Here is a 27,981-nt window from a genome sequence, read left to right as displayed (position 1 = left end):
AAGTGGCAGAACCAGGCTTCAAACCCAGGGTGCCTGCCTGAATTCTAAGCACTTCAGAATTGTGCAGCCTGCCTGGTTTAATCTTCCTGCAGCCCTAGAGGTAGATATTTTCTCCATATTACAGATGAGGCTTGGACACGTTCAGTGGCAGTGCTTGTATCTGCCTAGGATTTCCCTAGCCGTTTCGCTCTACTCTGGTGGCCCGTCTCCTCAGCCTGACTCTTCTTCCTTCCCAGTCACAGGACAGATCTTCTCTCTGAAGAACATCTCCACAGAAATGTCGGGTTACTACATCTGCACCTCCAGCAATGATGTAGGGACGGAGTCCTGCAACATCACTGTGGCTGTCAGACCTCGTAAGAGCAGTCTGGGGAGGAAGGGAGGACGAATGCCAGAGGTGACTGGCTGGTGGTCCAGAGTCAGCTGACAGGGACCAACATGGAGGTGAACTGGGCAGCCTCTTTGGGGTCTCCCATTGGCAGGGTGGCTGAGGTGACGGCCAGATGATCCTGCCCCAGGCTCCCCTCATCTGGAGGCCAGTCCGGTTCCCTAGGTTCTTTGGAAATAGTGCCTAAGACTGGCTTCTGGAGACCTGCGTAGTCCTGCCTGCCCTTAGGGTCGCTCAGGGGGCAAGGGGGAAGTGCCCAGACTGGGCTGCCACAGAGTCAGGACCCCATCCTTTTGGGTGGGATACCCTGATGATCTTGGGGATGAACTAGAGTAGGAGCTGGCATGACTGACACCCGAGGACTTTTTTGGAGCCTGTTGGCTCCAAATCTGTTGGCCATCTGTCCTTGTCAACGCTTCCATCCTGAAGAGTATCCCCCTTGTCTGGTCACATTCCCACGAGGCTGTGACTTTCACGGAAGCTACCAGCAGCAGGCAGCGCGGCCACCTGGGCTGGGAGGAGGACTGGGGCCGCTCAGAGCCCGGGAGGGACCACCTCCCGCCTCCCAGATGCCTGCTGCTGTGCTTCGTCATCCCCGGCGTGCTCACCACCCGGAGCCTCGGCTCGTGTTAGGGGCTCGCGCTGGGGACCGGGGTTGGGGCTCAGGACGTGCGGCTCTGTTTCTCGCAGCCTCCATGAATGTGGCCCTGTACGCGGGCATCGCGGGGGGCGTGGCCGCGGCGCTCATCATCATCGGCATCGTCGTCTACTGCTGCTGCTGCCGGGAGACCGGCAAGGCTGAGGATGCGGAGGTCACGCGGTCGTGAGTGTCGGGGGTGGGCAGCCTGTTGGCAAGGGTCTCGGCACATTGGGAAGATGAACCCCAGCTCCTCACAGCCTCTTCCACTCATAACACCCCAGGGGGCAGCTGGGAACAGGAAAAAATAACTTTTATCAGCCCCATTTTATAGCTGAGGAAAGAGTAAGTGATTCACCCAAATCCTGAAGTGGCACTGCAGTCCGGAACTTGACTGCAAGGCCCGTAGTTCTCCAGTCTCTGATCTCAGGGTGGGGCTTCCGGTGGGTGCCCAGGGCCGGGGTAGGGGGGTGCGGAGGCTTCGTAACGGGCCGCTCCCTGCTCCCCTCGCAGAGCCAGCCTGTTCCCATAAGGCCCTCAGCTCAAGTCCGTGCCTCCCTGCTTCCGCTCTGAGCCCAGCGTCCCTTTGCCGCTGGACGGGCGGCGATGGGGGATCTGATGGCTGTCGCATGGGGCGCACTAGGCCCAGCTCCCTCAGGTCTGAGTGAGTGAGGGCAAACCCTTCCCCTCTGTCCTCACCGCCTGCAGGAATCGGGCGGGCTACCAGGAGCCGCCAGAGCAGCTGACAGAGCTTTCCAGAAGACAGGAAGAGGAGGGCGAGGATGACTACAGGAATGAAGACCAGAGGGAGCCCAGCCGAGAGTCCCTTGACCAGGCTGGCCGATGACCAGGGCCTGCTGCAGGATGGGGTCAGGGGGAGCATTAGGGGGTCATGCCCCTGCCTCCATGCCTCCCCTCTCCTTTCCAAGCCCCACTTTCCTGACCCTCCGTCCCAGTCATTGATGGGATGCTTCTTCCCCCATGTTGGCTGCTGGAGGACTTGGCTTGGCCTGGACAAGATCTCACTTGTGACTGAGCTTGTCAAGGGCCCTCACCTTCGAAGCTGCCCTCGCACTGCTGCGCCCGGCCCAGGGCCCCACCCTCACCCTGGACCAGGCGGCAGCCTCCACCTCCCCAAGGTGCTCCTGCTGCATGGGGGCGACACCAGCCTCGGGAGAGCCGGAGTGGCCCTCTCCACCTGTGTGCCTAGCACCCAGGGCAACGACTCCTGGCAGAGGTTTTGTGCACAATACATTTTTGTTGAATGAATGAAAGAATAAATGAGTATGTAAAGGAGTCCCTTCATTCATGCAACTTTGGTGCTTTGGACCCACGTTGGCCTGGCCTCAAGCTCCCTTTCCAGCCGCATCTCCCGCAGCTTTCCTGAACTTTCCAGATGCTCCCTGCAAGGGCCACCCCAGCTCCCACTGCACACTCCCTCATGGGGCTTTGCTTTCTCTGTTTGGCTGGGAATGCCTACGCAGCTCCCATCTCTGCCTGTCAAATCCTACCTGTGCCTCCAGGCCCATCTCAGATCCCAACGAATTCTATAACCCCATCCTAATCTCCCACACAGATGGAGACAATCTTGTTACTCCGTCCCACGCCCATCACGGGCCACATGGCACAGTTGTCTGAGCATGTCTCTCCCCCTGTGTTACAGTGTGAGCTCCAGGGGGCAGGACATGGGTCTCACTCCCTCTGCTTTCCCCAGAGCCCTCGCAGCCGGCAGCCCTCCTAGTGGGTTCTCAATCCAGCTTAATTGGGGAAACTGCTTTGGCAGGTTGGGCCTTCCGCTCTCTGGTCTCCCTGATGGGATTGTGGACACAAAAGATGACTCCCACCCAAACCCACTTGCTAGTTTCATGATTTAAGTGGGAGATAATTTAAATGAACACACACCCATGTGAGCACACACACAGGAGCTACTTTGCAGCTGGTCCTGGATTCTCAGATCATAGTGATTCCTCTCAAGACCAGAGTAACTGACGTGTCCACCTCTGTTTCCTGATACCTAACCCCTGCCCTGACCTTGCCCGTTCCTGACTTGGCTGGGCTGCCGGCTCTGCTTTGCTGGCTGGGCTGTCCTGCTGCCCCTTCCACAGCCTCTCCTCTGTTGGTCGATTATTTCTTCTGCTCCTAAGAGCTCAGGCAGTGTCCTGGCTGCTTGGGTCTTGTGACCCAGTGGCCGGTCTCACCCAAATGCAATTTACTAGTAAGTAAACACTGTCATTTTTTCCTGGATGATTAGAAAAGCAATTCTGTAAATCTGTTGTCCATCTGTGATTTTTAAAAATATATTTTTTATATATTTTGTTAAATTCTTTGCTTCATAAAGAATGCCGTCAGTAATAATAAAATTGTCAGTGGAGATTCTTATTTCTTTTTTAAGGTGGGTTTTATTCATACCAAGGTAGAGCTTATGTCTCGTGGGCTTATGTCGACCAACCGTGGGCCTCTTGGGCTTCCTAGGAGAGGTGAGGTGAGGTGACGGAGTCGAGCGAGAGGAAGAGAGGGTCAGATCCTGTGGCTCCCATCGACTGTGGCCACTGTAGGGTCAGGCAGTGTCGCTAGTGGTTGCTGGGGACGGGACAGAGCCTGTCTGTTTGTGGAAGAACATGCCGAGTGCCTGCAGTGTCAGGAAGAGCACGCGGGCCTGGGAGTCAGTGCATATGCTTCAAGGAAGATGGTGGGGAGGCCCCTGCCAGTTATACCCCAAATAGCGCCCCTCCTGAGCGAGGGGAGGAAGCAGCACCGCCTCCACCCCGCTCCAGCTGTCAGGGACCTGGTGACTCTCCCCCAAGCAGCTTGGCCCACAGTCGGCGCTCAGCTCTGCCACCCTCTCCTGCCATATGTTCAAGGTCCTCTCCTCCATGTTCTTCCCGTGGTGCCCTATGCTCCCCCCATCCCAGCATCTGTCCCACGGTACTGTCATAACCACAGTCTGTGTTTGCCTAAGCCTGTGAGATTCATGAGAATAGGAACTGAATCTTACTCATGGCCTGGCACGTGTTGACACAAAACTTGATACCTGTTTTTTGAGTGAATAAAGTTTTGTGTCACTGTATCCTGCCCAAGGCCATCTCCTAGTCCTCTAGATACTTTGGGTGCCTTCCAGCCCTCCTGGTGCAAGATTCTACACACATATTCTTGAGGTAGCTGTGGAAGGGAGGCACCCACCTCCCCCCGTCCTGGCCTGGCTCACCTCTCTGCCTCTGGAAGGGCTCTGAAGGTTCACCCACCTTAGCTCCAGGCTTAGGCAAGAAAACGAGGGAAATCGGGACCAGCTGCATTCACTCAGCTACAAATATTTTGTGAGCACCTACTATGTGCCAAGCACAGTGCTGGCTGCTGGGGATATAAAGGTCACTATGACATCACTGCTCAGGAGGAGCTACATTCCAATGGAGGTGACAGATGGGAACATGATCATGTGAAATGGAGAAGATGCCACAAGAATGCAGTGGCAGGGGGCTGGAGTAACTCAGCCGGAGGGGTTCAGGAAAGCTTCAAAGAGGAGGTGATGTGTGGGCTGCCTCTTGAAGGAAAACGAGGAGTTTCACAAATGGAATGGGGGTGGTACTGACCCTTCTGCCCTCCATTTCAGGTCTCTCTTACTTGGGTCTCAAATCATGTTATCAGTTGGTGACACTACACTCTCCTGCTGAATTTATTTCAATCCAGAAGCTCAATGAGAATCAGATTATTACAGGTTCTCTTACAGTCAACATTAGCCCAACAGTACAGCCTCCTTCCCAATTCAGGGTTTCCAGCTGACAGTTCAAAGACTTAATGGTGTTTGAGAAGAGAGTCCAAGGCTACCATTGGCTGAGGGCAGATTGTTTGCTAGACACTTGTTAAGCACTTGAGACAGTTTTTCATGCAATCCTCACTTGTACTTTCAAATATTAAGGCATATGGCAAGGTCAGGCATGCATATCATTACCAAAAGAAGGACCCTGGCTGCCCACAGAGGTCCCTGCCAGGCAATAGTTACCTTGGTAAATTAGCCGCAGTTCAGGGTCTTGTTCTTAAGTTGCTTTTGTGCACGCTGACAGGGCATTGGCTTTCAAAGGCAGAGTCACATTAACCAACCTCACAGAGCCTGATGTACAATACTAATAGCAAGCACTTAGATAGCAGGTGCTCTGAGCCAGCCACTGTTTCAAGCATTTTCCATATAACATCTCATAATCCTCACCACAACTCTATAAGTCCTATTATTGTGCCCATATTACAGATGAGGAAGCTGAGGTACAGTGAATTTTAGCATTTGGGATAAACACAGAGTGTCAGTTTGCTATTTACAGTTGTCAGGTAGAATGGACTTCTGTCCACCTGACCCAGGCATTCTCACCCTGCGGGCACCATGTCCTCAGTTGCTTACTGGGCATGGAATCATAACAAGGGAAGTTGGTTGTCTTCAAGGAGCCCTCATCCTCTGTAGCAGTGTGTACAAACAATCATGTCATCTGTGGGGACTCTGAAACCTTCTCTGGCCTTGACCCTATTCCTGGAGGTTCTGGTTTAGGGCCCTGGGCATCTGCAGAGGTGATGCCTGGTCCTTACTGGAAAGTGCAGTTCCCAGGAAAGGCCTCTTCATGGGCACTTGGCTAATGGTTATTGAGTTTGCTCACCGAGATTACCTCTCCTGTGGCCAGTTTCCAGAAAAGCTTGTCTACTGTCTCTATTTTATGGATGAGGAAACTGAGGCTCAGGGAGATAATGTCATCCGAGTTAACATAGCCAAGTCAGTATCAGGGTAAGGATTAGATTCAGTTCTGTCTGATTCTGAAGACCACACTCTTCCCATTGACCATATTTCCTCTTGACCCCACGTGTACGTACAGGATGACGGAATGGGGAAAAAGTGGGAGTGGAGACAGAGTTAGGGGGTTTTGTTAGTTTGTTTTAAATTTGGCAGTTACCTACTATAATACAGGTATTTCAGATATAACGTTATATGTGCATTTCTAAAAAACCTTGCATTCTGCAAAATCACAAGCTAAAAATAATAGGGCTTAAAAGAAAATTAGTATTAGAAACAGACCAATAAAGCTTTGTAACCTGATCACTTTTATTTTGTTTATTTTTAAAAATTAATTATTTAATTAATTAATTTAATTTATTTGGCTATGCTGGGTCTTAGTTGCGGCATGAGCGATCTTTGTTGCTGCATGCGGGATCTTTAGTAGCGGCTTGCGGGATCTTTAGATGCAGCATGCAAACTCTTAGTTGTGGCATGTGGGATCTAGTTCCCTGACCAGGGATCAAACCTGGGCCCGCTGCATTGCCAACGCAGAATCTTAGCAACTGGACCACCCAGGAAGTCCCCTGATCACTTTTAAACATTAACAATCCTAGTGAAAATACAAGTGGTGTTAAGTCCACGCTGTTAGTACCAAGTTTCATAGTTATCAACCTCAAACCCTCAAGCCCCGTGGGTATTCATTTCTGTAGAGACCTGCTCATCAAAATTTAAAAATGATCCAGGCAGCCTCACCATAGAGTTGCTGGGGGGGTTTCTCTTTTAAAAATTTGATTTTTATCACATGTGTTGGTTTTAGGCTATGTGCATATCTTTGTACCTGAGTTTTCTTGTTAGTACAGTTGAACCTTGAACAACATGGGTTTGAATTGCACAGGTCCACTTGTATGCAGTTTTTTTTCAATAAGTGTATTGGAAAATTTTTTGGAGATCTGCAACAATTTGAAAAACTCGCAGACAAACCGCATAGCCTAGAAATATGAAAAAAAATTAAGAAAAAGATAGGTATATCATGAATGCATAAAGTATATGTAAAAATTAAGAAAAAGATAGGTATATCATGAATGCATAAAGTATATGCAAAACTTATGCTCACAAACACAAACCATACATGGTGCCATACCCAGTAGAGGGAAATTTAAACAAGTGTAAAGATACAGTATTAAATCATAATGGCATAAAATTAACTATGGTACATACTGTACTAACGTATATAATCTCATAGCCACCTCCTGTTGTTATTGTGATGAGCGAGTGTCCACCACGCTGTGTGATGCTGATCAGCTAATCAGCATGTGAGCAGTTTATCTCTCCAGGAAATTGCGTGTCACAGTAAAAAGTGATCTCAAGGTTCTTGTGTATTTTCCATCGTGTTTAGTGCAATACCATAGACCTTGAATAACACCACGGGGCCCATACAAAGTGTCACTAGTGATGCTGGAAGTGCTCCCAAGAAGCAGAGAAAAGTCATGACATTACAAGAAAATGTTAAATGGCTTGATAGGTACCATAGCTTGAGGTCTGCAGCTGTGGTTGCCCACCATTTCAAGATAATAAATCCAGCATAAGGACCATTGTAAAAAAAGAAAAGGAAATTCGTGAAGTCATTGCTGCAGCTACTCCAGCAGTCTCGAAAACCTTGCACTTTTTGCAAAACACCTTTTAATCTAGTATTGAAAGTGCAGCGTTTGTGTGTGTGCAGGATTGCTATCAGAAAGGCAATACCTGTAGACTCTAATGTGATTCGACAAAAAGTGAAGTCATTATGTGATAACTTAAAGCAAAAGGAAGGTGAAGGGTCTAAAGCTGGAGAATTTAAAACCAACAAAGGATGGTTTATAACTTTAGAAAGAGGCGTGGCTTAAAAAATATCAAGATAAGAGGAGAAGCAGCTTCTGCTGACCAAGAGGAAGCAGACGAGTTCCCAGATGCCATTAAGAAAATCACTGAGGATAAAAGAAATCTACCTGAACAGGTTTTTAATGCAGATGGAACTGCCCTGTTCTGCAAAAAAAATTCCACAAAGGACATTTATTAGAAGGAAGAAAAACAAGCATCAGGATTTAAAGCAGAAAGGGATAGGCTAACTCTACTATTTTGTGCAAGTGTAGTGGGATTTACGATCAGGACTGCCCTTACCTATAAAGCTGCTAACCCCCCAACCTTGACAGGAAAATATAAACACCAGCTGCCAGTCTTTTGGCTGTACAAGAAGAAGAGCTGGACAATAAGAACACTTTTTCTGATTGGTTCCTTCGATGCTTTGTCCCTGAAATCATGAAGTACCTTGCCAGTAAGGGACTGCCTTTGAAAGTTCTTTGGATATTGGACAATGCCCCTGGTCACCCAGAACCTCATGATTTCAACACAAGGCATCGAAGTGCTCTATGGAAATGATTGCCAATGCTTTGGAAGAGAACCCCAGTAGGGAGAACATCATGAAAGTCTGGGAGGTTTACACCATTCAAGATGCCATTGTTGTTATAGAAAAAGCCATGAAAGCCATGGAGCCTGAAACAATAAATCCCTGCTGGAGAAGACTGTGTCCAGATGTTGTGCGTGACTTCACAGGATTTACGACAGAACCTATCAAGGATGTCATGAAAAAACTGTGGATATGGAAAAAAAAAAAGTTGGGGAGTGAAGGTTTTCAAGATTAAGATCTTGGAGAAATTCAAAAGCTAACAGACTTCACACCAGAAGAATTAAAAGGATTGGCATACCATATAGAAACATTTTTAGAGAAATGAAAAAACAAAAAAGTCAGACAGAAATTACAGTGTATTTCCATAAAGTTACACCAAATGTGCCTGTCACTCCAGCCTCCGCTTCCACCTCCTCCACCTCTTCTGCCTCTGCCCCCTCCTCTTCCTCCGCCTCCTCAGCCCACTCAATGTGAAGACGATGAAGAGAAGACCTTCATGATGATCCACTTCCCCTTAATGAATAGTAAATAATCATCATGCCCTACTGTTAATAGATTTATCTGGTGTGTGTGTGTGTGTGTCTTCGTGTGAAAATCTAAAAACTGCACGGCAAGAACTGTATGAGAAGTTTTTGTGTCATCATCATCATCATTGCTTAAGTATTCATCGTGTAGAACATCATGTGTAAGACTTGTACTGAAGTGGATAGCCCATCCTTACATAGGCATAAGGTGAGTGATATTTACAGTAATATAAAATCAATAATGTTTCAGTTTTCTTTGTTTTCAAAGAATTACATTACCATGTAGTATACCTCTCCCTCTCTCATAATTGGAGAAACTGCCTACTCGCCTATCATCACAGGTAAGTGTGGGTTTTAAAAAAATGTAACAATGTTTCCAATACTGTACTATGAATTTGACTGTAATATTGGATACCATAAACATTTTTTTTACTTACCATTTCTCTATTGTGATTTCTTTTTTGTTTTCTCATTAAATTTATATTTTCCTTTTAATCTTTTTAACTTTTTATTTTATATTGGAGTATAGCAGATTAACAATGTTGTGATAATTTCAGGTGCACAGCAAAGTGACTCAGTCATACATATACGTGTATCCATTCTCCCCCAAACTCCCCTCCCATGCAGGATGCCACATAACACTGAGCAGAGTTCCCTGTGCTATACAGTAGGTCCTTGTTGGTTATCCGTTTTAAATATAGCAGTGTGTACATGTCATTTTAATGATTCATTCACTAGTGTATAGGTTAGGCTACCATGAAGCACTTGTAAACATTACACTAGCTACAGTAAAGCAATCATATTGTTGCTTCTTCATTATCAAAGCCTGATTCATTATACTTGTAAATAAATATGAATTTCTTTTTCATATTGTCTTTTCATTTTTGATGTTTGGTGTTAGTAACATGTACACATAACATCTACAGCGTTTTGTATCATATAAGATGATATTGGTGTAGGTACTGACAGATGATTTATCTTGCAAACATACAATGTAAAGTTATGGTATTAATATATACAGTACCATACTGTAAATGTATTTTCTCTTCCTTATGATTTTCTTAATAATATTTTCTTTTCTCTAGTTTACTGTATTGTAAGAATTGCAGTTGTAAGAATAAAGTATATAATACATACAACATACAAAATATGTGTTAGTTGACTGTTTATGTTATTGGTAAGGCTTCCAGTCAACAGTAGGCTAATAGTAGTTAAGTTTTTAGGAAGTTAAAAGTTATATGCAGATATTTGACTGCACAGGGATTGGACCCCTATCCCCATGTTATTCAAGGGTCAACTTTATATAGATATACCTGCCTTTGCCACTTGTGGGAAAGGGCCAGAATATATTGCAGGATCTTTAAAAAGATCCTCTTTTTAAAAATTACACAAGGGAAGTGTCTTTTGTATCAACCAGCTTAAGCCAAGCTATGCTACGGTAACAACATAAAATCTCAGTGGTTCACGATAACAAAGGGTTATTTCTTGCTCATATAACATGCCGTCTCAGGTCAGCTCAGCCTTGCTCCACATCTTCCTCCTTCTGGGACCCAAGCTGAAGATCAACCTGTAATAGGGAAGAAACTTTTTATTCTATTACAAGTTAATCACTAAAGGGATATTGCCTGTAAGCTTAAATGATACATAAGAGCTCACCTCTGGGAACCCTGCCTCCCAGGTAACGAGCATTAAGCTAAAATACCTTTGTTTAGTTCACAGGAAACATCCTGACCAGTCCCACCTGTGAATGACTGCAGGGAGGAAGGAATTAACACCTCCCCTCTGGAGGCTGACCGGAACAAGGAAATGTTTGACTTCACTCCCTCCACTTTTAGTATAAATGAAGCCTGAGTTCTAACTCAGGCAAGACGGTTCTTTGGGGGACGAGTCTACCAGCTTCTCAGCTTGCTGGCTTTCTGAATAAAGTCATTATTTCTTGGCCCAACGACTCCTCTCTTGATTTATTGGCCTGTCGTGCAGCGAGCAGTTTGAGCTTGGACTTGATAACAAGTTTAGGCACAGCCAGCCAGGAGCCTTGCTGCTCGTGGCTGGCCATGCCGGTTGGGAAATGTTCAGATGAGGGCCTAGCAGCTGCCAGGACCACTTGTCTTAAGGATCTTCCCTTCAAAATTCCCCAAAGCAGCACTGGCTGCCCCAGCGCTTGGCAGTAGGAGCAAGGAATCAGCATTTGGGAGCTGACGAGCTCTATACAGTAGGGTAAGTCGCTCCGGTGTGTACAGGTGGAAACTTTGCTCCTCTCCATTTGGGGCTTTTTCTCTGGAATAAGCCAATTTGTTTTGCATTTGAGTGGGGTACCCTGTTGCAGATAGGAAAGATTTGTTGGACTTTTACCCGATGTGTGTACTGGTTTATCTGTTTCTTTGGATGCTAGCATTTGTGTGTGAAGTTTGTGTTTTGTCTTGAATTTGTCTCTGAAAATGGGGACTATTTCAGCTATCCCTAAAGCCCTCTGAGGCGCATTTTGGATAAGTGATCTGATTACAGCTATGAACCATGGATGAGAGGGAGATGATATTTTATTGTAACAACGTGTGGCCACAATACCTGTTAGGATCTCTACAAGGGGTTTAGCAGGGTTATCTCGGAACCCCGTGCACCATGTACTGCTACCCTTGCTGTGTTAATTACGTTATTTATGGTGTCCTGTGTCATTGGTATATGTAAAACCCCCAAGACCCAACTTGAGGGTTTATTTAGAATTTTCTGTTTGTCCTTTGGGTTTTTTGTTTCATTTTGTTTGGTACTGTTTCTCCATTTACAGCCAAATCAGTTCTGTGATATTTAAAACTTTTACTGATGTCAAATGGAGGAAAGGAACAGGAAAAAAAAAGCTGTCTGTTCTTCTCCAAGAGTGGGATATTCCCAGGAAGGAGAGAAAGTTTCCACTTGGTTCCTAAAATCACCAAAAGCTACAAATAGAAGTGTCTTTTCCATAAATATTAGTAAAAAGGGTTTAGTCATCTAGACAGGTGACCTTGATTTGTCCCATCTGCCAGAAATGCAACTCGAATCCAACCTCTTTTGTAACTGTTGGGTTTTATATTGCTGTACCTGATTCATGACTGAAATTTTGGAATGAGAACTATGAGGTCTCTGTTTGTCTGTGTGTTTGTACTTGTTATAGATGTGTGGCATTGCCAAAACTAACTTGTAAAAGAACTATTTAATTGGCTTAAAGGAAATTAAGTGCTTATATAAATACTCAAATATAAAAGAAACTGTCCAGAATGAATTTCAGGTTCATGTGATCTAGGAAATATTCAGTATTGAATTAATATCTGGTAATAAAGTTAACTTAATCTTGTTGCTTTGATTAATACAGACATGTCTTTAGAATCATCAACATTAATTGTAGTACTTTTATTGTCCCTAGGTTTACTGGAAATCAAATAAGACCTTATTCCTGTTACACAGGAATAATGTTTTCTTCTTGTCAGCAAGAAAAATAACAATACAACAAAGCTTTTAAGTAAATAAAACAGAGGTAAATGAGGTAAGAGTTTTAGGTAAACTCTGTAGGAATAATTATGCTTTGAGAATGTCTATATAACACAGTGTTTCCAGGTTTTCGTAACTTGAAACTAAACTAAGTTAAATGAAGAGAATTTGTTGACTATCTGGGTCATTTCAAATAGGATAGAATATTAATTGCTGGCCAGGTCTAAGTTTACCTACCTTTGCCTTCTTAGGAGAGGAAGACTAAAGCATAAGTTTGTCAATCAGGAAATGCTGGTATGACAAACAGTTTACAATTACTTGCTTCTTGGTTTTCACTAGAGATTAAGGTTTTAATGTTAAGAATCATAAGGGAAACATTTCAGTATGCAAAGACGTAGGATGTGTGTTTTCAGCACAGAAGGTATGAGGAATGAAAATCCCTTTTGTTAAAGGGAAAAAGGTGACATGGTAAGTATTGGCTAAGATAAGAATTGAACTTAATTAAGAAAATGAATGTTAAATGTAAAGTGGTACAAAACCTGAATCGGTTTTCTAAGAGGACAAAGTTTTCTTAAAATATTGAACTGCTTTTAGTAATTGTGAGTTTCTTTGTTTAAGCGATCTGTATTTGCCATTGAGATCTTATTATCACTGGTTAAAACTTTTTGATATTTTGATAAGCTTCCCCCAAATCAAATTCTGGGTGAGGTTCATTTGACCTCTAGCTAACTTTGAAGTTTTCCAAAGGATCCCTGGAACACTCAAACTATTTGTTTTCTCTCCATCTCAGAGAGAGGAATACTCAACTAATTGGGCTTATTCAGTATGTTGAATTACTTGGGAAGCATTGTCAAATAAGTTGTGATAAAACTTTTTGGACTGTATCATATGGGTAAACATTATTAATGTACATATTCTGGACATTATATGGAACTCCTAAAATTCTGGTGTAACTCCTAAAATTCTGGTGTATCCTGGTAGATGATATCAGTCATAATTTTAGTAATTATCTTAAGTTGTTTGTCACAGCAGTAACCAAGTTTCTTTTCAATTGCATTGTAATCCCAGTTGGTTGATGCCGAAGCAAAACGGTTAGGGATGATCAATTGCTGTTTTTTTTTTTTTTTTATTATTATTATTTATTTATTATTTATTTTTGGCTGTGTTGGGTCTTTGTTTCTGTGCGAGGGCTTTCTCTAGTCGCGGCAAGCGGGGACCACTCTTCATCGCGATGCGCAGGCTTCTCACTATCGCGGCCTCTCTTGTTGCGGAGCACAGGCTCCAGACGCGCAGGCTCAGTAGTTGTGGCTCGTGGGCTCTAGAGCGCAGGCTCTAGTTGTGGCACACGGGCCTAGTTGCTCCGCGGCATGTGGGATCTTCCCAGACCAGGGCTCGAACCCATGTCCCCTGCATTGGCAAGCAGATTCTCAACCCCTGCTCCACCAGGGAAGCCCTCAATTGCTGTTTATAGCTTTATAGTGGCTTTTGAGTTACTCTATAGCTATTTTGTGAAGAAGCAGAGAAGAATGATGAAATCCTTTATGTGCAAGCACTTGTGCTCTTACATCAGGGAAAACAAGGAAAGGAATGAGAGTGAAGATATGTTGCTTCAAACCTTAACTCCTTCCAGCTGAGCTAGGTGTCCCAGCTGCTCTAGCTATTATGCCAATATATCCACCCCTTCCTCCACCTTCCATTCTTTTCCACCTTCCATTATTTTCCAGCCCCAATTCCTGACCCTGGGGCTCAGAAATTTTCCTCCTTCTAGGGATCAGTTAGAAAATCCTGTTAGTTTCTGGGCCACAGGGACTTGGTCTGGTATCACCATCTAAGAACCAAAAGGGCACTCAGTTTGGGCCAGGAGCCACTCCCAGGGCAGGACAATTTCAATTGCTGTTATCTCACATAGGGGGCTAAATGCAAATAACAAGCCAGCTGGGTTTATATTTTAATTGGAAAGATCACCACCCTCCTTTATAGGGATAATCCTCTACACCTGAAGCCCACTTGGCAGTACACACAGACGAACCAAACTGAGATCCCAGTGAGGGAGGAATGCTGGAATTAGAGCAATACTTATTAGTGCATCTTGGCAGGCCTTTGAAAAGGGGAACCAAAGCAAAAGTTTGAACAAGACTCAAGAAATTTGGCAAAAAATAAAAACCCCAGGAAAGGAGACAGAGCTTCCCCCCACACCCCAACCCTTGAAATCTACAAAAAGTTAAGACCAGAAGTGTGTGCTCACAGCACCCCAGCGAAGGCCAATAACACATGGCCAATACTAATCCCATTAAGAAGGGGTGTCAGGACACCTAATCTAAAGCAATATCCTTTGAGGCAAGAGGATCACTTCTCCCATAGACTGACTTGTCAAGATACCAGCCAGTGTATTCCTTGCATCTGTCCCTCCAGGACATATACAAAATTGATGGTATTGGTACTGTCCATGAGGGTCCAGTGGAGACTGTTCTCAAATCTGGTATGGTGGTCACCTTTGCTCCAGTCAACATTACAACTGAAGTAAATCTGTTGAAATGCACTATGAAGCTTTGAGTAAAGCCCTTCCTGGGAACAATGTGGGCTTCAATGTCAAGAACGTGTCTGTCAAAAATGTTCATCGTGGCAATGCAGCTGGTGACAGCAAAAATGACCCGCCAATGGAAGCAGCTGGCTTCGCAGCGCAAGGGATTACCTTGAACCATCCAGGCCAAGTCAATACTGGATATGCACCTGTGCTGGATTGTCACACAGCTCACATCGCTTGCAAGTCTGCTGGGATGAAGGAGAAGATTGATCATCATTCTGGGAAAAAGCTGGAAGATGGTTCCATATTCCCGAAATCTGGTGACGCTGCCATCGTTGATATGGTTCCTGGTAAGCCCATGGGTGCTGAGCTTCTCTGACCATCCTCCTCTGGGCCATTTTGCTGTTCATGACATGACAGATGGTTGCTGTGGGTGTCATCAAAGCAGTGGACCAGAAGGGCAGCGGGAACTGGCAAGGTCACCAAGTCTTCCCAGAAAGCTCAGAAGGCTAAATGAATGTTATCCCCAGTACCTGCCACCCCAGTCTTAATCAGTGGAAGAATGGTGTCAGAACCGTTTGTCTCAATTGTTTCAATTGGCCATTTAAGTTATAGTAAGACTGGTTAATGATAACAATGCATCGTAAAACCTTCAGAAGGAAAGGAGAATGTTTTGTGAACCATTTGTTTTGTATGTGGCAGTTCTACGTTATTAGTTTTTAAAATCAGTAGCTTCTAATTAGTTAAAACCCTCCAGGAAATTATCCCCTGATTTGGATTAAGGCATTGGAACTACATTCATCCTGGAGACTGCAATCAACAGGAAAAACCAAGAAAAGGAATACTAATTTAACTTGGGATAAGGCCTTGCCAGTTGCCCTGCTACAGATCAGTGGCTCCCAGAAGCAGGCTTAAATTAAACCCCTTTGAAGTATTGTATGGTAGGCTACTCCAGGTGTCTGCCCAGGCGAGAGAATCTATAAATACTTTAAAAGACCTAGCAGTTGCCAATTATGTTAAAACTTTGGACACTATACCAACCTCTGTTCATGTGTTTGCCTCCAGCAGGTCTGCCCATCCAACTGAAGTAGATGGTAGTTTCATTGTAGCTGGAGAAGGGTCAACCAATTTGTTTACTTTTGTTCAAATAACTAGCACAGGAATTGAGTATATGTCTTGGGAACTGGAACCAAAATCCCAAGTTCAAGTACAAATTAAACAACAAACTGTTAAGGGGTTTCATCAGGTTCAAATAGTGGTAGATATAAAAGGACTGACCAAAGATTCTAAGGACTATTCATCACCTCCAGAAGTAGCCAGAACAGTCGTTGTCCCTTTTCCCACAAGATTGTGGAATGGATATTGACAGTGGGGAATTGTAATAGGGAAGAATCTTTGTATTCTATTACAAGTTGATCACTAAAGGGATATTGCCTATAAGCTTAAACGATACATAACGGCCCATCTCTGGGAACCTTGCCTCCCAGGTAATGAGCGTTAAGCTAAAATACTTTTGTTTAGCTCACAGGAAACATCCTGAACAGTCCCACCTGTGAATGACTGCAGGGAGGAAGAAATTAATACGTCCCCTCTGGAGGCTGACTGGAACCAGGAAATGTTTGACTTTACTCCCTCCGCTAATTCGGGCAAGCTGGTTCTTGGGCACACACGTCCACCATCTTGGTCCACTGGCTTTCTGAATAAAGTCACTATTCCTTGCCCCAACAACTTGTCTCTTAATTTATTGGCCTATCATACGATAAGTAGTATGAGCTTGGACTCAGTAACAAACTCAGCTCTCAGGACAATTCTGGTCTCACGGCAAAGGAAGAAGAAAAATGAGAGACTCACAAGATAAGTTAGAGGCACTATCCCTTCTGCTCCCATTTCATTGTCCAGAGACAGTCACATGTCATAGGGCAGGGGCTCATCCTCCTCAGGGAGAGGCAATGAAGATACTGAACAATCATACCATCTACTCCACGGTCCCTTCTCTGTACGCAGTTTCCCCATACAGCTTAACATAAAGGAAAGTGAATCAGTTCTTAAAATTACTTAACTTGAAGCTACTTTTGGAAGGAAAGGTAGCCACTTGTGCAGAATATTTAGCTTCTTTATTAAGTCCATCATATATTGCTTAGGTTTTGTCTTTCATTGCAGGAAACTAGTTCTTTATTGCTGGGAAAGCCATTACCTCCCCAAGGCCTGAAAGGACAAGGGGAGAGAAGGGGGTGAACCCTTCCAGAACCCAGCAAGAGCTAGAAGCACAGAGGAGGGTTTCCAGCAGTTGGTGGAATCATGGAGAGATGCCGCCACCACCACAGCAGCAGCGCCAATGCAGAGAGTGGGCAGAGGAGGAAACACCATGGCCCATTTCTCCTCCCACTCTCCCATCCTGCCCACCTCTCGTTGGCAGAACCCAAGTAGAAACTAGATGGCAAGAGATCAGGCTGTGCCCTCCTGGAGTACAAAGTAAAGAAAGGGAACGAGAATGGATTTGGGGGAAAGGAGGAAGGTGCAAATGAAGAATAATCAACACAGCTGCCTTCGCCTATAACCAGCTGGGAGTATTCTATTTTTACCAGGAACTAGATCTCTTCATCCTCCTCAGCCTCACCCCTGCACCTCCTTAAGGGGGTGGAGAGAGACTCATTCTGCCTTCTAAAAGAGTTATAGCTCATTCAGAGGTGACCCAGTCTACGTTCCAAAAAAAGGAATTTCAGAAATACTCATACGTACTCTGAAGGCCTAAAGAACAAGCACCATTCGATGTCTTTCCAGTTCCAGAAAATGGGGGATTGATTCCTCATATGGCTGCTCCTGCAACCATGTCGTAGCTGGCTGGGGGAGGCTGTAGGGTGGCACATATGTATATGCCGAACATACACAGGAGGGTGGTGTGATTCTATAGCACCTCTCCACTAGACTTTTTCCCCTTACAATATTTTCCTTGAAATAATCTCAAACTTACAAAAAAATAAGTATTATATAAAAGACTTTTCCTGAATCATTTGAGAGTAAGTTGCCTGCACAATGTCCCATCACCCTATATATGTATGTTTAATATATGTTTTCTTCCCGTAAGGATATTCTCCTGCCTAACTACAGTATAGCCATCAAAATCAGGAAATCAGCATTAATATCCTCAGACCTCATTCAAGTTTCACCAGTTTCCCTAGGAATATCCATTTGAGGAGAAGACTCTAGTTCAGAATTACTCATTGCATTTAGATATGTATATTTAGTCTCCTTCAATCTGGAACAATTCCTCAATCTTTCCTTGATTTTCATGATTTTGACACTTCTGATGACTACAAGCCAGTTATTTTGTAGAATGTCTCTCAATTTGGGTTTGTCTGTTGTTTCTTCATGATTAAATTCTTGCGTCTTTGACAAGAATATCACAGAAATGAAGCTGTGTTCTTCTCTTTGCATCCTATTATGTGGTACAGGATTTCAGTTTTCCTGTTATTGATGATGTTAACTTTGATCACAGGATGAAGGTGGTGTCTGCAAAGTTTCTCCACTCTAAAGTTACTTGTTTTCCCATTGCAATTAAAAAGTGTTTCCTTGAGAGGTTTTTAGACACTATGGAAACATCCCATTTCTCATTAAACTTTTAGTTTATTCATCAACTTATTCAGTGTCTATAGACTCTTGCATTTCTATTTTACCCACTGGGCTAGGATCCATTGCTATCATTATTTATTTTGACATTTAATGGTCCCAGATTTGGCAGTGGGAGCCCCTCTCAGCAGTGAAAAGATCTAGTGAATGAAATATATTTATTCCACACACACATTATCCTCTACTTTACCTCTGTATTAATTTCTATATTCATCTCTCTATACTGAAGACCATTAGTTCACACCAATGTCACCAATTCTAATCCAACACACCATATGGTTCATTCGAGTTTTCTCCCTTTCCATATTGGTATATTCCTCCTCCAGCAGTGAAAATTCAGACTCCAATTTTCTTTCATTTATTTCCTTATTTGATCAATTTCCCTGGCTGTGGCCAATCTCCCTTTACTCCACCTATGCTCTCAGCCTACACATTTAGATATTTGACTCATCTCATATTAATATTTGAGTGTATTATGAGGTAGGGGTTGAAGTTTAAGTTTGTTGAAATGTTTATCCATTTATTGAAAAGACTTTTTCAATAAGTTTATTGAAAAGACTTTCCCCCTTGCCTTGGTACCTTTGCAAAAAAATAATTGACCATATATGTCTGGGTCTATTTCTGGACTCTGTTCTTTCCTATTGGTCGATTTGTCTGTCTTTATGCCAATACTACTGTCTTGATTACTATAGGTTTATAGTAAGCCTTGACATCAGAGTCCTCTAACTTAGTTCTTCTTCAAGATTGTTCTGGCTATCCTGGATCCTTTGCCTTTAATAAACTTGAGAGTCAACTTTTACATTTATGAAATAAATGGCTGTAACTCTGATTAGGATTGCACTGAATCAATAAGTTGGGGAGAACTGACATATTAACAATATTGAGTCTTCCAGTGTATGAGCATAGTATATCTCTCCTAATATTTAGGTCTCTTTAATTCCTCTCAGCACTGTTTTGTAGTTTCCTTTTTTTTTTCCCAAGAAAATTCTTTTAATATGATACCTTAAATGAGAAATAATAACACCTAGCTTTCTATTTAATCCTGTCTCTACAGTCTTTTTTTAAAATTTTTTAAATTTAATTTTATTTACTTTTTAATACAACAGGTTCTTATTAGTCATCAATTTTATACACATCAGTGTATACATGTCAATCCCAATCGCCTAATTCATCACACCACCACCCCCACCCCCCGTGGCTTTTCCCCTTTGGTGTCCATACGTTTGTTTTCTACATCTGTGTCTCAATTTCTGCCCTGCAAACCAGTTCATCTGTACCATTTTTCTAGGTTTCACATATATGCGTTAATATACGATATTTGTTTTTCTCTTTCTGACTTACTTCACTCTGTATGACAGTCTCTAGATCCATCCACGTCTCAACAAATGACCCAATTTCGTTCCTTTTTATGGCTGAGTAATATTCCATTGTATATATGTACCACAACTTCTTTATCCATTCATCTGTCGATGGGCATTTAGGTTGCTTCCATGACCTGGCAATTGTAAATAGTGCTGCAATGAACTTTGGGGTGCATGTGTCTTTTTGAATTATGGTTTTGTCTGGGTACATGTCCAGTAGTGTGATTGCTGGATCATATGGTAATTCTATTTTTATTTTTTTAAGGAACCTCCATACTGTTCTCCATAGTGGCTGTATCAATTTACGTTCCCACCAGCAGTGCAAGAGGGGTTCCTTTTCTCCACACCCTCTCCAGCATTTGTTGTTTGTAGATTTTCTGATGAAGCCCATTCTAACTGGTGTGAGGTGATACCTCATTGTAGTTTTGATTTGCATTTCTCTAATAATTAGTGATGTTGAGCAGCTTTTCATGTGCTTCTTGGCCATCTGTATGTCTTCTTTGGAGAAACGTCTGTTTAGGTCTTCTGCCCATTTTTGGATTGGGTTGTTTGTTTTTTTAATATTGAGCTGCATGAGCTGTTTATATATTTTGGAGATTAATCCTTTGTCCGTTGATTCGTTTGCAAATATTTTCTCCCACTCTGAGGGTTGTCTTTTCGTCTTGTCTATGGTTTCCTTTGCTGTGCAAAAGCTTTGAAGTTTCATTAGGTCCCATTTGTTTATTTTATTTTTTTAAATTTCCATTACTCTAGGAGGTGGATCAAAAAAGATCTTGCTGTGATTTATGTCAAAGAGTGCTCTTCCCATGTTTTCCTCTAAGAGTTTTATAGTCTCCAGTCTTACATTTAGGTCTCGAATCCATTTTGAGTTTATTTCTGTGTATGGTGTTAAGGACTGTTCTAATTTCATTCTTTTACATGTAGCTGTCCAGTTTTCCCAGCACCACTTATTGAAGAGACTGTCTTTTCTCCATTGTATATCCTTGCCTCCTTTGTCATAGATTAGTTGACCATAGGTGCATGGGTTTATCTCTGGGCTTTCTATCTTGTTCCATTGATCTATGTTTCTGTTTTGGTGCCAGTACCATATTGTCTTAATTACTGTAGCTTTGTAGTATAGTCTGAAGTCAGGGAGTCTGATTCCTCCAGTTCCGTCTTTTTCCCTCAAGACTGCTTTGGCTATTCGGGGTCTTTTGTGTCTCCATACAAATTTTAAGATTTTTTGTTCTAGTTCCATAAAAAATGCCATTGGTAATTTGATAGGGATTGCATTGAATCTGTAGATTGCTTTGGGTAGTATAGTCATTTTCACAATATTGATTCTTCCAATCCAAGAACATGGTATATCTCTCCATCTGTTGGTATCATCTTTAATTTCTTTCATCAGTGTCTTATAGTTTTCTGCATACAGGTCTTTTGTCTCCCTAGGTAGGTTTATTCCTAGGTATTTCATTCTTTTTGTTGCAATGGTAAATGGGAGTGTTTCCTTAATTTCTCTCTCAGATTTTTCATCATTAGTGTATAAGAATGCAAGAGATTTCTGTGCATTAATTTTGTATCCTGCAACTTGTAGTTTTCAATGTAGAGATTTTGCAAGTATTTTGTTAAATTTAAAAGTGTTTTATGGTTTTATGCTGCTATAAAAGGAGTTGGTTTTTTAATTTCTGTCAGTTTTGCTTAATTTATTTTGAAGCTCAGTTACTAGGCACATACTTTTAAAATAATTGTCTTCCTATTGAATTGACTTTTGGTCAACAGGGAGAAATGTCCCTATTTATCTCTGGTGATACTCCTTGTCTTGAAGTTTATGTTGACTGATATTCATATCACAAAACTTTCATACTTACTGTCTTCATTGTATATCTTTTTTCAGTACTTTTTGTTCAACTTATCTGTGCCATTGTATTTAAAGTGGATTTTTTAAAAAAAAATCCAGTGTGACAATATTTCCCTCTTAATTGGTAAGTTGTTTCATTTACATTTAATGTAATTATTGATATGATTTGTTTCAAGTCTATCCTTTTGCTATTTGTTTCCTATTTGTTCTGTTTTGTTTAGGTTTTTCTTCTTACAATTCTTTTTTCCTGTCTTCATTTGGGTTAATGGAATATTTTTAAATATTTCATTTAAATTCCTCTGTTAGATTAGAGATAATGCATATAAAAGTGCCCAGAGCATATAGTATGCACTCAACAAATTATTAGTTACACTTTAGTTTTTCTCTTAGGAAAATGGGGTCTGATATATTACTCTCACACTAAGAGCCTGGAGAACATTTGACTGAAAAGGCAGCTGTTGTAGCTCATAAAAAAGCATGTGAAATCTCTTGGCATTTGGGGTACCCCAGTATAGAAGCTCCTGATAGGGGTGTGGAAACTCATGGGTGAGGGATTTTTCTCTTTCCAGATGTGAGAGAAGTTTGGAGACAATTTCCCATAGCAAATTCAAGGAAAGCTTGAATTGCTCACTTTCTGGAGAGTTATTATCATAAATGGGTGTTGAATTTTGTCAAAAGCTTTTTCTGCATCTATTGAGATAATCATATGGTTTTTATTCTTCAAGGTGTTAATGTTGTGTATCACACTGATTGATTTCTGGATATTGAAGAATCCTTGCATCCCTGGGATAAATCCCACTTGAACATGGTGTATGATCCTTTTAATATTTTGTTGGATTCAGTTTGCTACTATTTTGTTGAGGGTTTTTGCATCTATGATCATCAGTGATATTGGCCTGTTATTTTCTTTTTTTGTGGTGTCTTCTTCTGGTTTTGGTATCAGGGTGATGGTGGCCTCATAGAATGAGTTTGGGAGTGTTTCTTCCTCTGCCAGTTTTTGGAAGAATTTCAGAAGGATAGGTGTTAACTTTTCTTTAAATGTGTGATAGAATTCGCCTGTGAAGCCCTCTGGTCCTGAATTTTTGTTTGGTGCGAGTTTTTAAATCACAGTTTCAGTTTCAGTACTTGTGATTGGTCTGTTCATATTTTCTATTTCTTCCTGGTTCAGTCTTGGGAGATTGTATCTTTCTAAGAATTTGTCCATTTCTTCTCAGTTGTCCATTTTATTGGCATATAACTGGTTGTAGTAGTCATTTATTATCCTTTATATTTATGTGGTGTCTGTGGTAAATTCTGCTTTTTCATTTCTAATTTTATTGATTTGAACCCTCTCCCTTTTTTTCTTGATAAGTCTGGCTAAAGGTTCATCAATTTTGCTTATCTTTGCAAAGAACAAGCTTTTGGCTTCATTGATCATATCTATTGTGTTCTTCATCTCTAGTTCATTTATTTCTGCTCTGATCTTTATGATTCCTTTCCTTCTGCTAACTTTGGTTTTTGTTTATTCTTCTTTTCTTTAGGTGTAAGGTTAGGTTGTTTATTTGAGATTTTTCTTGTTTCCTGAGGTGAGATTGTATTGCTATAAACTTCCCTCTTCGAACAGCTTTTGCTGTGTCCCATAGGTTTTAGATCATCCTGTTTTTGTTTTCATTTGCCTCTACGTATTTTTTTATTTCTTCTTTGATTTCTTCAGTGATTGTTGTTTAGTAGCATATTGTTTAGCCTCTGCGTGTTCTTGTTTTTTACAGTTTTTTTTCTTATAGTTGATTTCTAATCTCCTAGTGTTGTGGTTGGAAAAGATGCTTGATATGATTTCAGTTTTCTTAAATTTACTGAGGTTTGCTTTGTGGCCCAGCATGTGATCTCTCCTGGAGAATGTTCCATGTGTACGAGAAGAATGTGTATTCTGCTGCTTTCAGATGGAATGCTCTTTAAATATTAGTTAAATCCATCTGGTCTAATGTTTCATTTAAGGCCTGTGTTTCCTTATTGATTTTTCTGTCTGGATTATCTGTCCATTGATGTAAGTGGGGCGTTAAAGTCCCTCACTCTTATTGTGTTACTGTTGATGTCTCCTTTTATGGCTGTTAGTATTTGCCTTATATATTGAGGTGCTCCTATGTTGGGTGCATATATATTTACAATTGTTATAGCTTCTTCTTGGATTGATCCCTTGATCATTATGTAGTGTCCTTCTTTGTCTCTTGTAACAGTCTTTATTTTAAAGTCTATGTTGTCTGATATGAGTAATGCTACTCCAGCTTTATTTTGATTTCCATTTGCATGGAATACTTTTTTTCCATTCCCTCACTTTTAGTCTGTATGTGTCCCTAGATCTGAAATGGGTCTCTTGTAGACAGCATATATATGGGTCTTATTTTTGTATCCATTCAGCCAGTTTATGTCTTTTGGTTGGATCATTTGATCCATCTATACTTAAGGTAATTTTCCATATATATGTTCTTGTTGATATTTTGTTAGCTGTTTTGGATTTGTTTTTGTAGGTCTTTTTCTTCCCTTCCTCTTTTGTTCTCTTCTCTTGTGAATTGACGACTAACTTTAGTGTTGTGTTTGGATTCCTTTTTCCTTTTTTTTTTTTTTGTTTGTATCTACTGTAGAACTTTGGTTTCTGGTTACCTTGAGGTTTTGATATAGTAGTTTATATATAAACAAGATTGTTTTAAGTTGCTGGTCTTTTAATTTCAAATGCATTTCCAATATCCTGCATTTGTGCTCTCCTCTTCTCACAATTGGTAGTTTTGATATCATATTTGTGTGTGGATGTTCTCCTACCTTTACTGTATGTTTACCTTTACCAGTGAGCTTTCCCATTTGTAATTTTCTTGTTTCTAGTTGTGGCCTTTCTTTTTCTGCCTAGAGAAGTTCCTTCTAGAATTCATTGTAAAACTGGTTTGGTGGTGCTGAATTGTTTTAGCTTTTGCTTGTCTGTAACGCTTTTGATTTCTCCATCAAATCTGAATGAGAGCCTTGCTGGGTAGAGTATTCTTGGTTATAGGTTTTTCCCTTTCATCACTTTAAATATATTGTGTCACTCCCTGCTGGCCTGAAGAGTTTCTGCTGAAAAATCCGCTGAAAACCTTATGGGAATTCCCTTGTATGTTATTTGTTGTGTTTCCCTTGTCGATTTCAATACCTTCTTTGTGTTTAATTTTTGTCAGTTTGATTACTATGTGTCTCGGCATGTTCCTCCTTGGGTTTATCCTGCCTGGGATTCTCTGCACTTCCTGGACTTGGTTGACTGTTTCCTTTCCCATTTTAGGAAAGTTTTCGGCTATTATCTCTTCAAATATTTTCTCTGGCCCTTTCTCTTTCTCTTCTCCTTCTGGGACCCCTATATTGTACATGTTGGTGCATTAAATGTTGTCCCAGAAGCTCTTAAACTGTCCTCATTTTTTTTCATTCTTTTTTCTTTATTCTGTTCCATGACAATGATTTCCACTATTCTGTCTTGTCCATTTTTCTGCCTCATTTATTCTGTTATTATTTCCTTCTAGTGTATTTTTCATTTCAGTTATTTTATTGCTCATCTCTCCTCTGTTCTTTATATCTTCTAGCTCTTTGTTAATCATTTCTTGTGTCTTCTTGGTCTGTGCCTCCATTCTTTTTCTGAGATTTTGGATCATCCCTACTCTCATTACTCTGAATTCTTTTTTGGGTAGATTGCCTATCTGCACTTCACTTTGTTGTTTTTCTGGGGTTTTGTCTTGTTCCTTCATCTGAAACATATTCCTTTGCCATCTCATTTTGTCTAACTTTCTGTGATTGTGGTTTCCATTCTCTAGGCTGCAGGGTTGTAGTTCCTTTTGCTTCTGGTGTCTGTCCCCAGTGGGTGAGGATGTTCTAGAGGCTTGTGCAGGCTTCCTGGTGGGAGGGACTGGTTCCTGCCCACTGGTGAGTGGAACTGTGTCTTATCCCTCTGGTGAACAAGGCTGTGTCACAGGGTGTGTTTAGAGGTGGCTGTGGGTTCAGGAAGACTTTAGGCAGCTTGTCTGCTGGTGGCTGGGGCCGTGTTCCTGCCCTGTTTGTTTTTTGGTCTGAGGTGTCCCAGCACTGGAGCCTACATGCTGTTGGGTGGGGCTGGGTCTTGGTGACAAAATGGTGACCTCCAGGAGAGCTCACACCAATGAGTTCTCCCTTGTACCACTGCCACCAGTGTCCTTGTCCCCACAAGTGACCGATAGCCATGCCCCACCTCCCCAGGAGACCTTCCAAGACCAGCAGTTATGTCTGGCCCAGGCCCCTATGAAGTCACTGCTTTTTCCCTGGGCACTGGTGTACATGAGACTTTGTGTGTGCCCTCCAAGTGTGGCATTTCTGTTTCCTCCAGTCCTATGGAGTTCCTGTGATCACCCCTCACTGACTTTCAAAGCCAAATGCTCTGGGCACTCCTCCTCCTGATGCCATACCCCCAGGCTGGGTAGCCTGATGTGGGGCTCAGAACTCTCACTCCTGTGGGAGAATTTCTGTGATATAATTATTTTCCAGTTTGTGGGTCACCCACCCAGCAGGTATGGGATTTGATTATATCATGAATGCACCCCTCCTACCCTCTTGTTGTGGCTTCCTCTTTGTTTTGGATGTAGAATATATTTTTTGGTAGTTTCCAGTCTTTTTTGTTGATGGTTGTTCAGCCGTTACTTGTGATTTTGGTGTTTCCATGAGAGGAAGTGAGCTCAGTTTCTTCTACTCTGCCAGCTTGTCTCCAACCCCTTATAGAGTCTTCTTTCAAGTATTTTAAACAAACCCATCATGTTTCTATTTCACATTTTCCTCGTTAAATCTACACAAAGTATTCCACAGTTGAAAGTCTTAACTGAGCATTGTTTACCCAGTGTGACAATCTTCTATGATTTTTTTTTTTCCTCAATCAAAACAAGGCTACCCATGGAAAGATAACATTCTGTTTCCACCTAAAGTTCACTTCCCAGGTTCCTAGAGGCCTTGACAGACACCTGTCAGCCTGGTCTACTGCCAGGTTAAGGAACCTTTCACACTTTCAGGCTGGCAGCATGCCCCGGCTACATGCAGACCTCCCAGGGAGCCAGAACATGGAGCTCAGGAAGCACATGCAGCAGAAAGTGATGTCAGCATCTCAGAGAGGCAGAAGTGTATTTTTGTAGAGAGACACCTGGACTCATAATTTAGGCTACTTTCACTCCCTCCCCCACTTGGCAATCAAAACAGGAGATGCTTTTGAGCTTTCTTTTGTGCTGCCTAGAGAGAGAAGATGGGCTCACTCTGCCAAAGGGCAGTTATTTCATATGGCTCTGAAAAGAGCACACACTGCAGCTGCCTTGGAGCAGGAGCTTTGTAAGGTGGATTCAAAGTGTCTCATCTCACCCAGGATCCAGAAGCAGGCTTCAAAGACCATGCTGAAATGCTAATTGAGCCACTTTCTAGAAAAATCAACCTCAGTGAATCACAGCTACTCAGTCTCCCTATCCAAATATCTTGCAGTGTATATACACGTGCTTGAGGGTATGGGGGAAGGAAGCTGATTTATCAGAAGTTCTTGAATAGCCAGTTCAGGAATGGAAGAAACATTGAATTTTAGAAAGCATATTCAAAGACATGACCCATTTTCATCCTCAAATCCACACTCTCAGTCAGACAGCCACACTCTGTTTATAGATAAAGAAACTGAGGCTCAGAAGATTGATGTGACTTAAGGAGGATTCAGGCAGCTGGTTAGTGACAGAGCTAGAGTCCAAACAGTCTAAATATTTAAGTCCTGGGCTTTATTGCAGAACTTTCTCTTTCAGAGACATCAAGAACCCCTAAATAAATGTTAGTTGCTTAAGTACAAGTATACATGTCATGAGCTTTACTCCTTCCCTTTGGGAAAAATCTATATGGTTTATCAGTTAAGAGCAGCCTTCCTCCTCTCTCAGCATGTTACTTTTATCTTCCTGCTCCCACTTTTCTCTAACTGCCTTTTATTGTCTCCCTCATGAAATTAAAAACATCCTGCAGTCCCTTTGAACCAGTTCCATGACACAGGAGAGCTCTATGGTTTGGCACATAAGGGTGGGACATGCTAGGGAACAGCCTGGCAGAAACAATGCCACCACCAAATATTGCCCAGGGCACCATTAATAGGAATTATTCTCTAGACTAGACGCAGACCAAAGGGTAGGTTGTGTTTGCATTATTTTTGCTCCTTTAACTTCTCTACAAGGTTGATGCTGTGAAAATAACCTAGTAAGACATAAAAACCAGGGGCCCTGGCTCTGTGTGACTTTGAGTAGTGTTAAGATCCCTAGATCTTTTTTCCTTCATCAATAGAAGCAAATGAGACAAGATGAGGCCGAAGTTCCTCTTCCAGCACTGAAAGTCATCTTTATGGCAGAAACTAGGGTTTTTATCACTGATTTTGATCCACTAGTGGGGCTGATTCCCAATTTCTTGAT

At 42.2% G+C, this 27,981-nt stretch overlaps 1 protein-coding gene and 1 pseudogene across 1 annotated transcript in view; both read left to right on the top strand.

The window, feature by feature from the left end:
• GPA33 (glycoprotein A33) overlaps positions 1-2,335 on the top strand; it is a 43,824-nt gene extending 41,489 nt beyond the window's left edge. The window contains exons 5-7 of the mRNA XM_036866359.1: positions 237-356; positions 1,079-1,211; positions 1,734-2,335. Coding sequence (XP_036722254.1) covers positions 237-356; positions 1,079-1,211; positions 1,734-1,872 — 392 coding nt within the window. The 3' untranslated portion in view covers positions 1,873-2,335. The remainder of the gene's footprint in view (positions 1-236; positions 357-1,078; positions 1,212-1,733) is intronic.
• Positions 2,336-8,186: 5,851 nt separating this feature from the next.
• On the top strand, positions 8,187-15,242 carry LOC118906023 (annotated as a pseudogene).
• Positions 15,243-27,981: the final 12,739 nt, after the last annotated feature.

This window comes from Balaenoptera musculus, chromosome 1 (genome assembly GCF_009873245.2).
Source record: "Balaenoptera musculus isolate JJ_BM4_2016_0621 chromosome 1, mBalMus1.pri.v3, whole genome shotgun sequence".
Taxonomy (NCBI): Eukaryota; Metazoa; Chordata; class Mammalia; order Artiodactyla; family Balaenopteridae; genus Balaenoptera; species Balaenoptera musculus.
The sequence above is the reverse complement of the archived record's forward strand: the minus strand, read 5'-3'. Positions and strand labels throughout refer to the sequence as shown.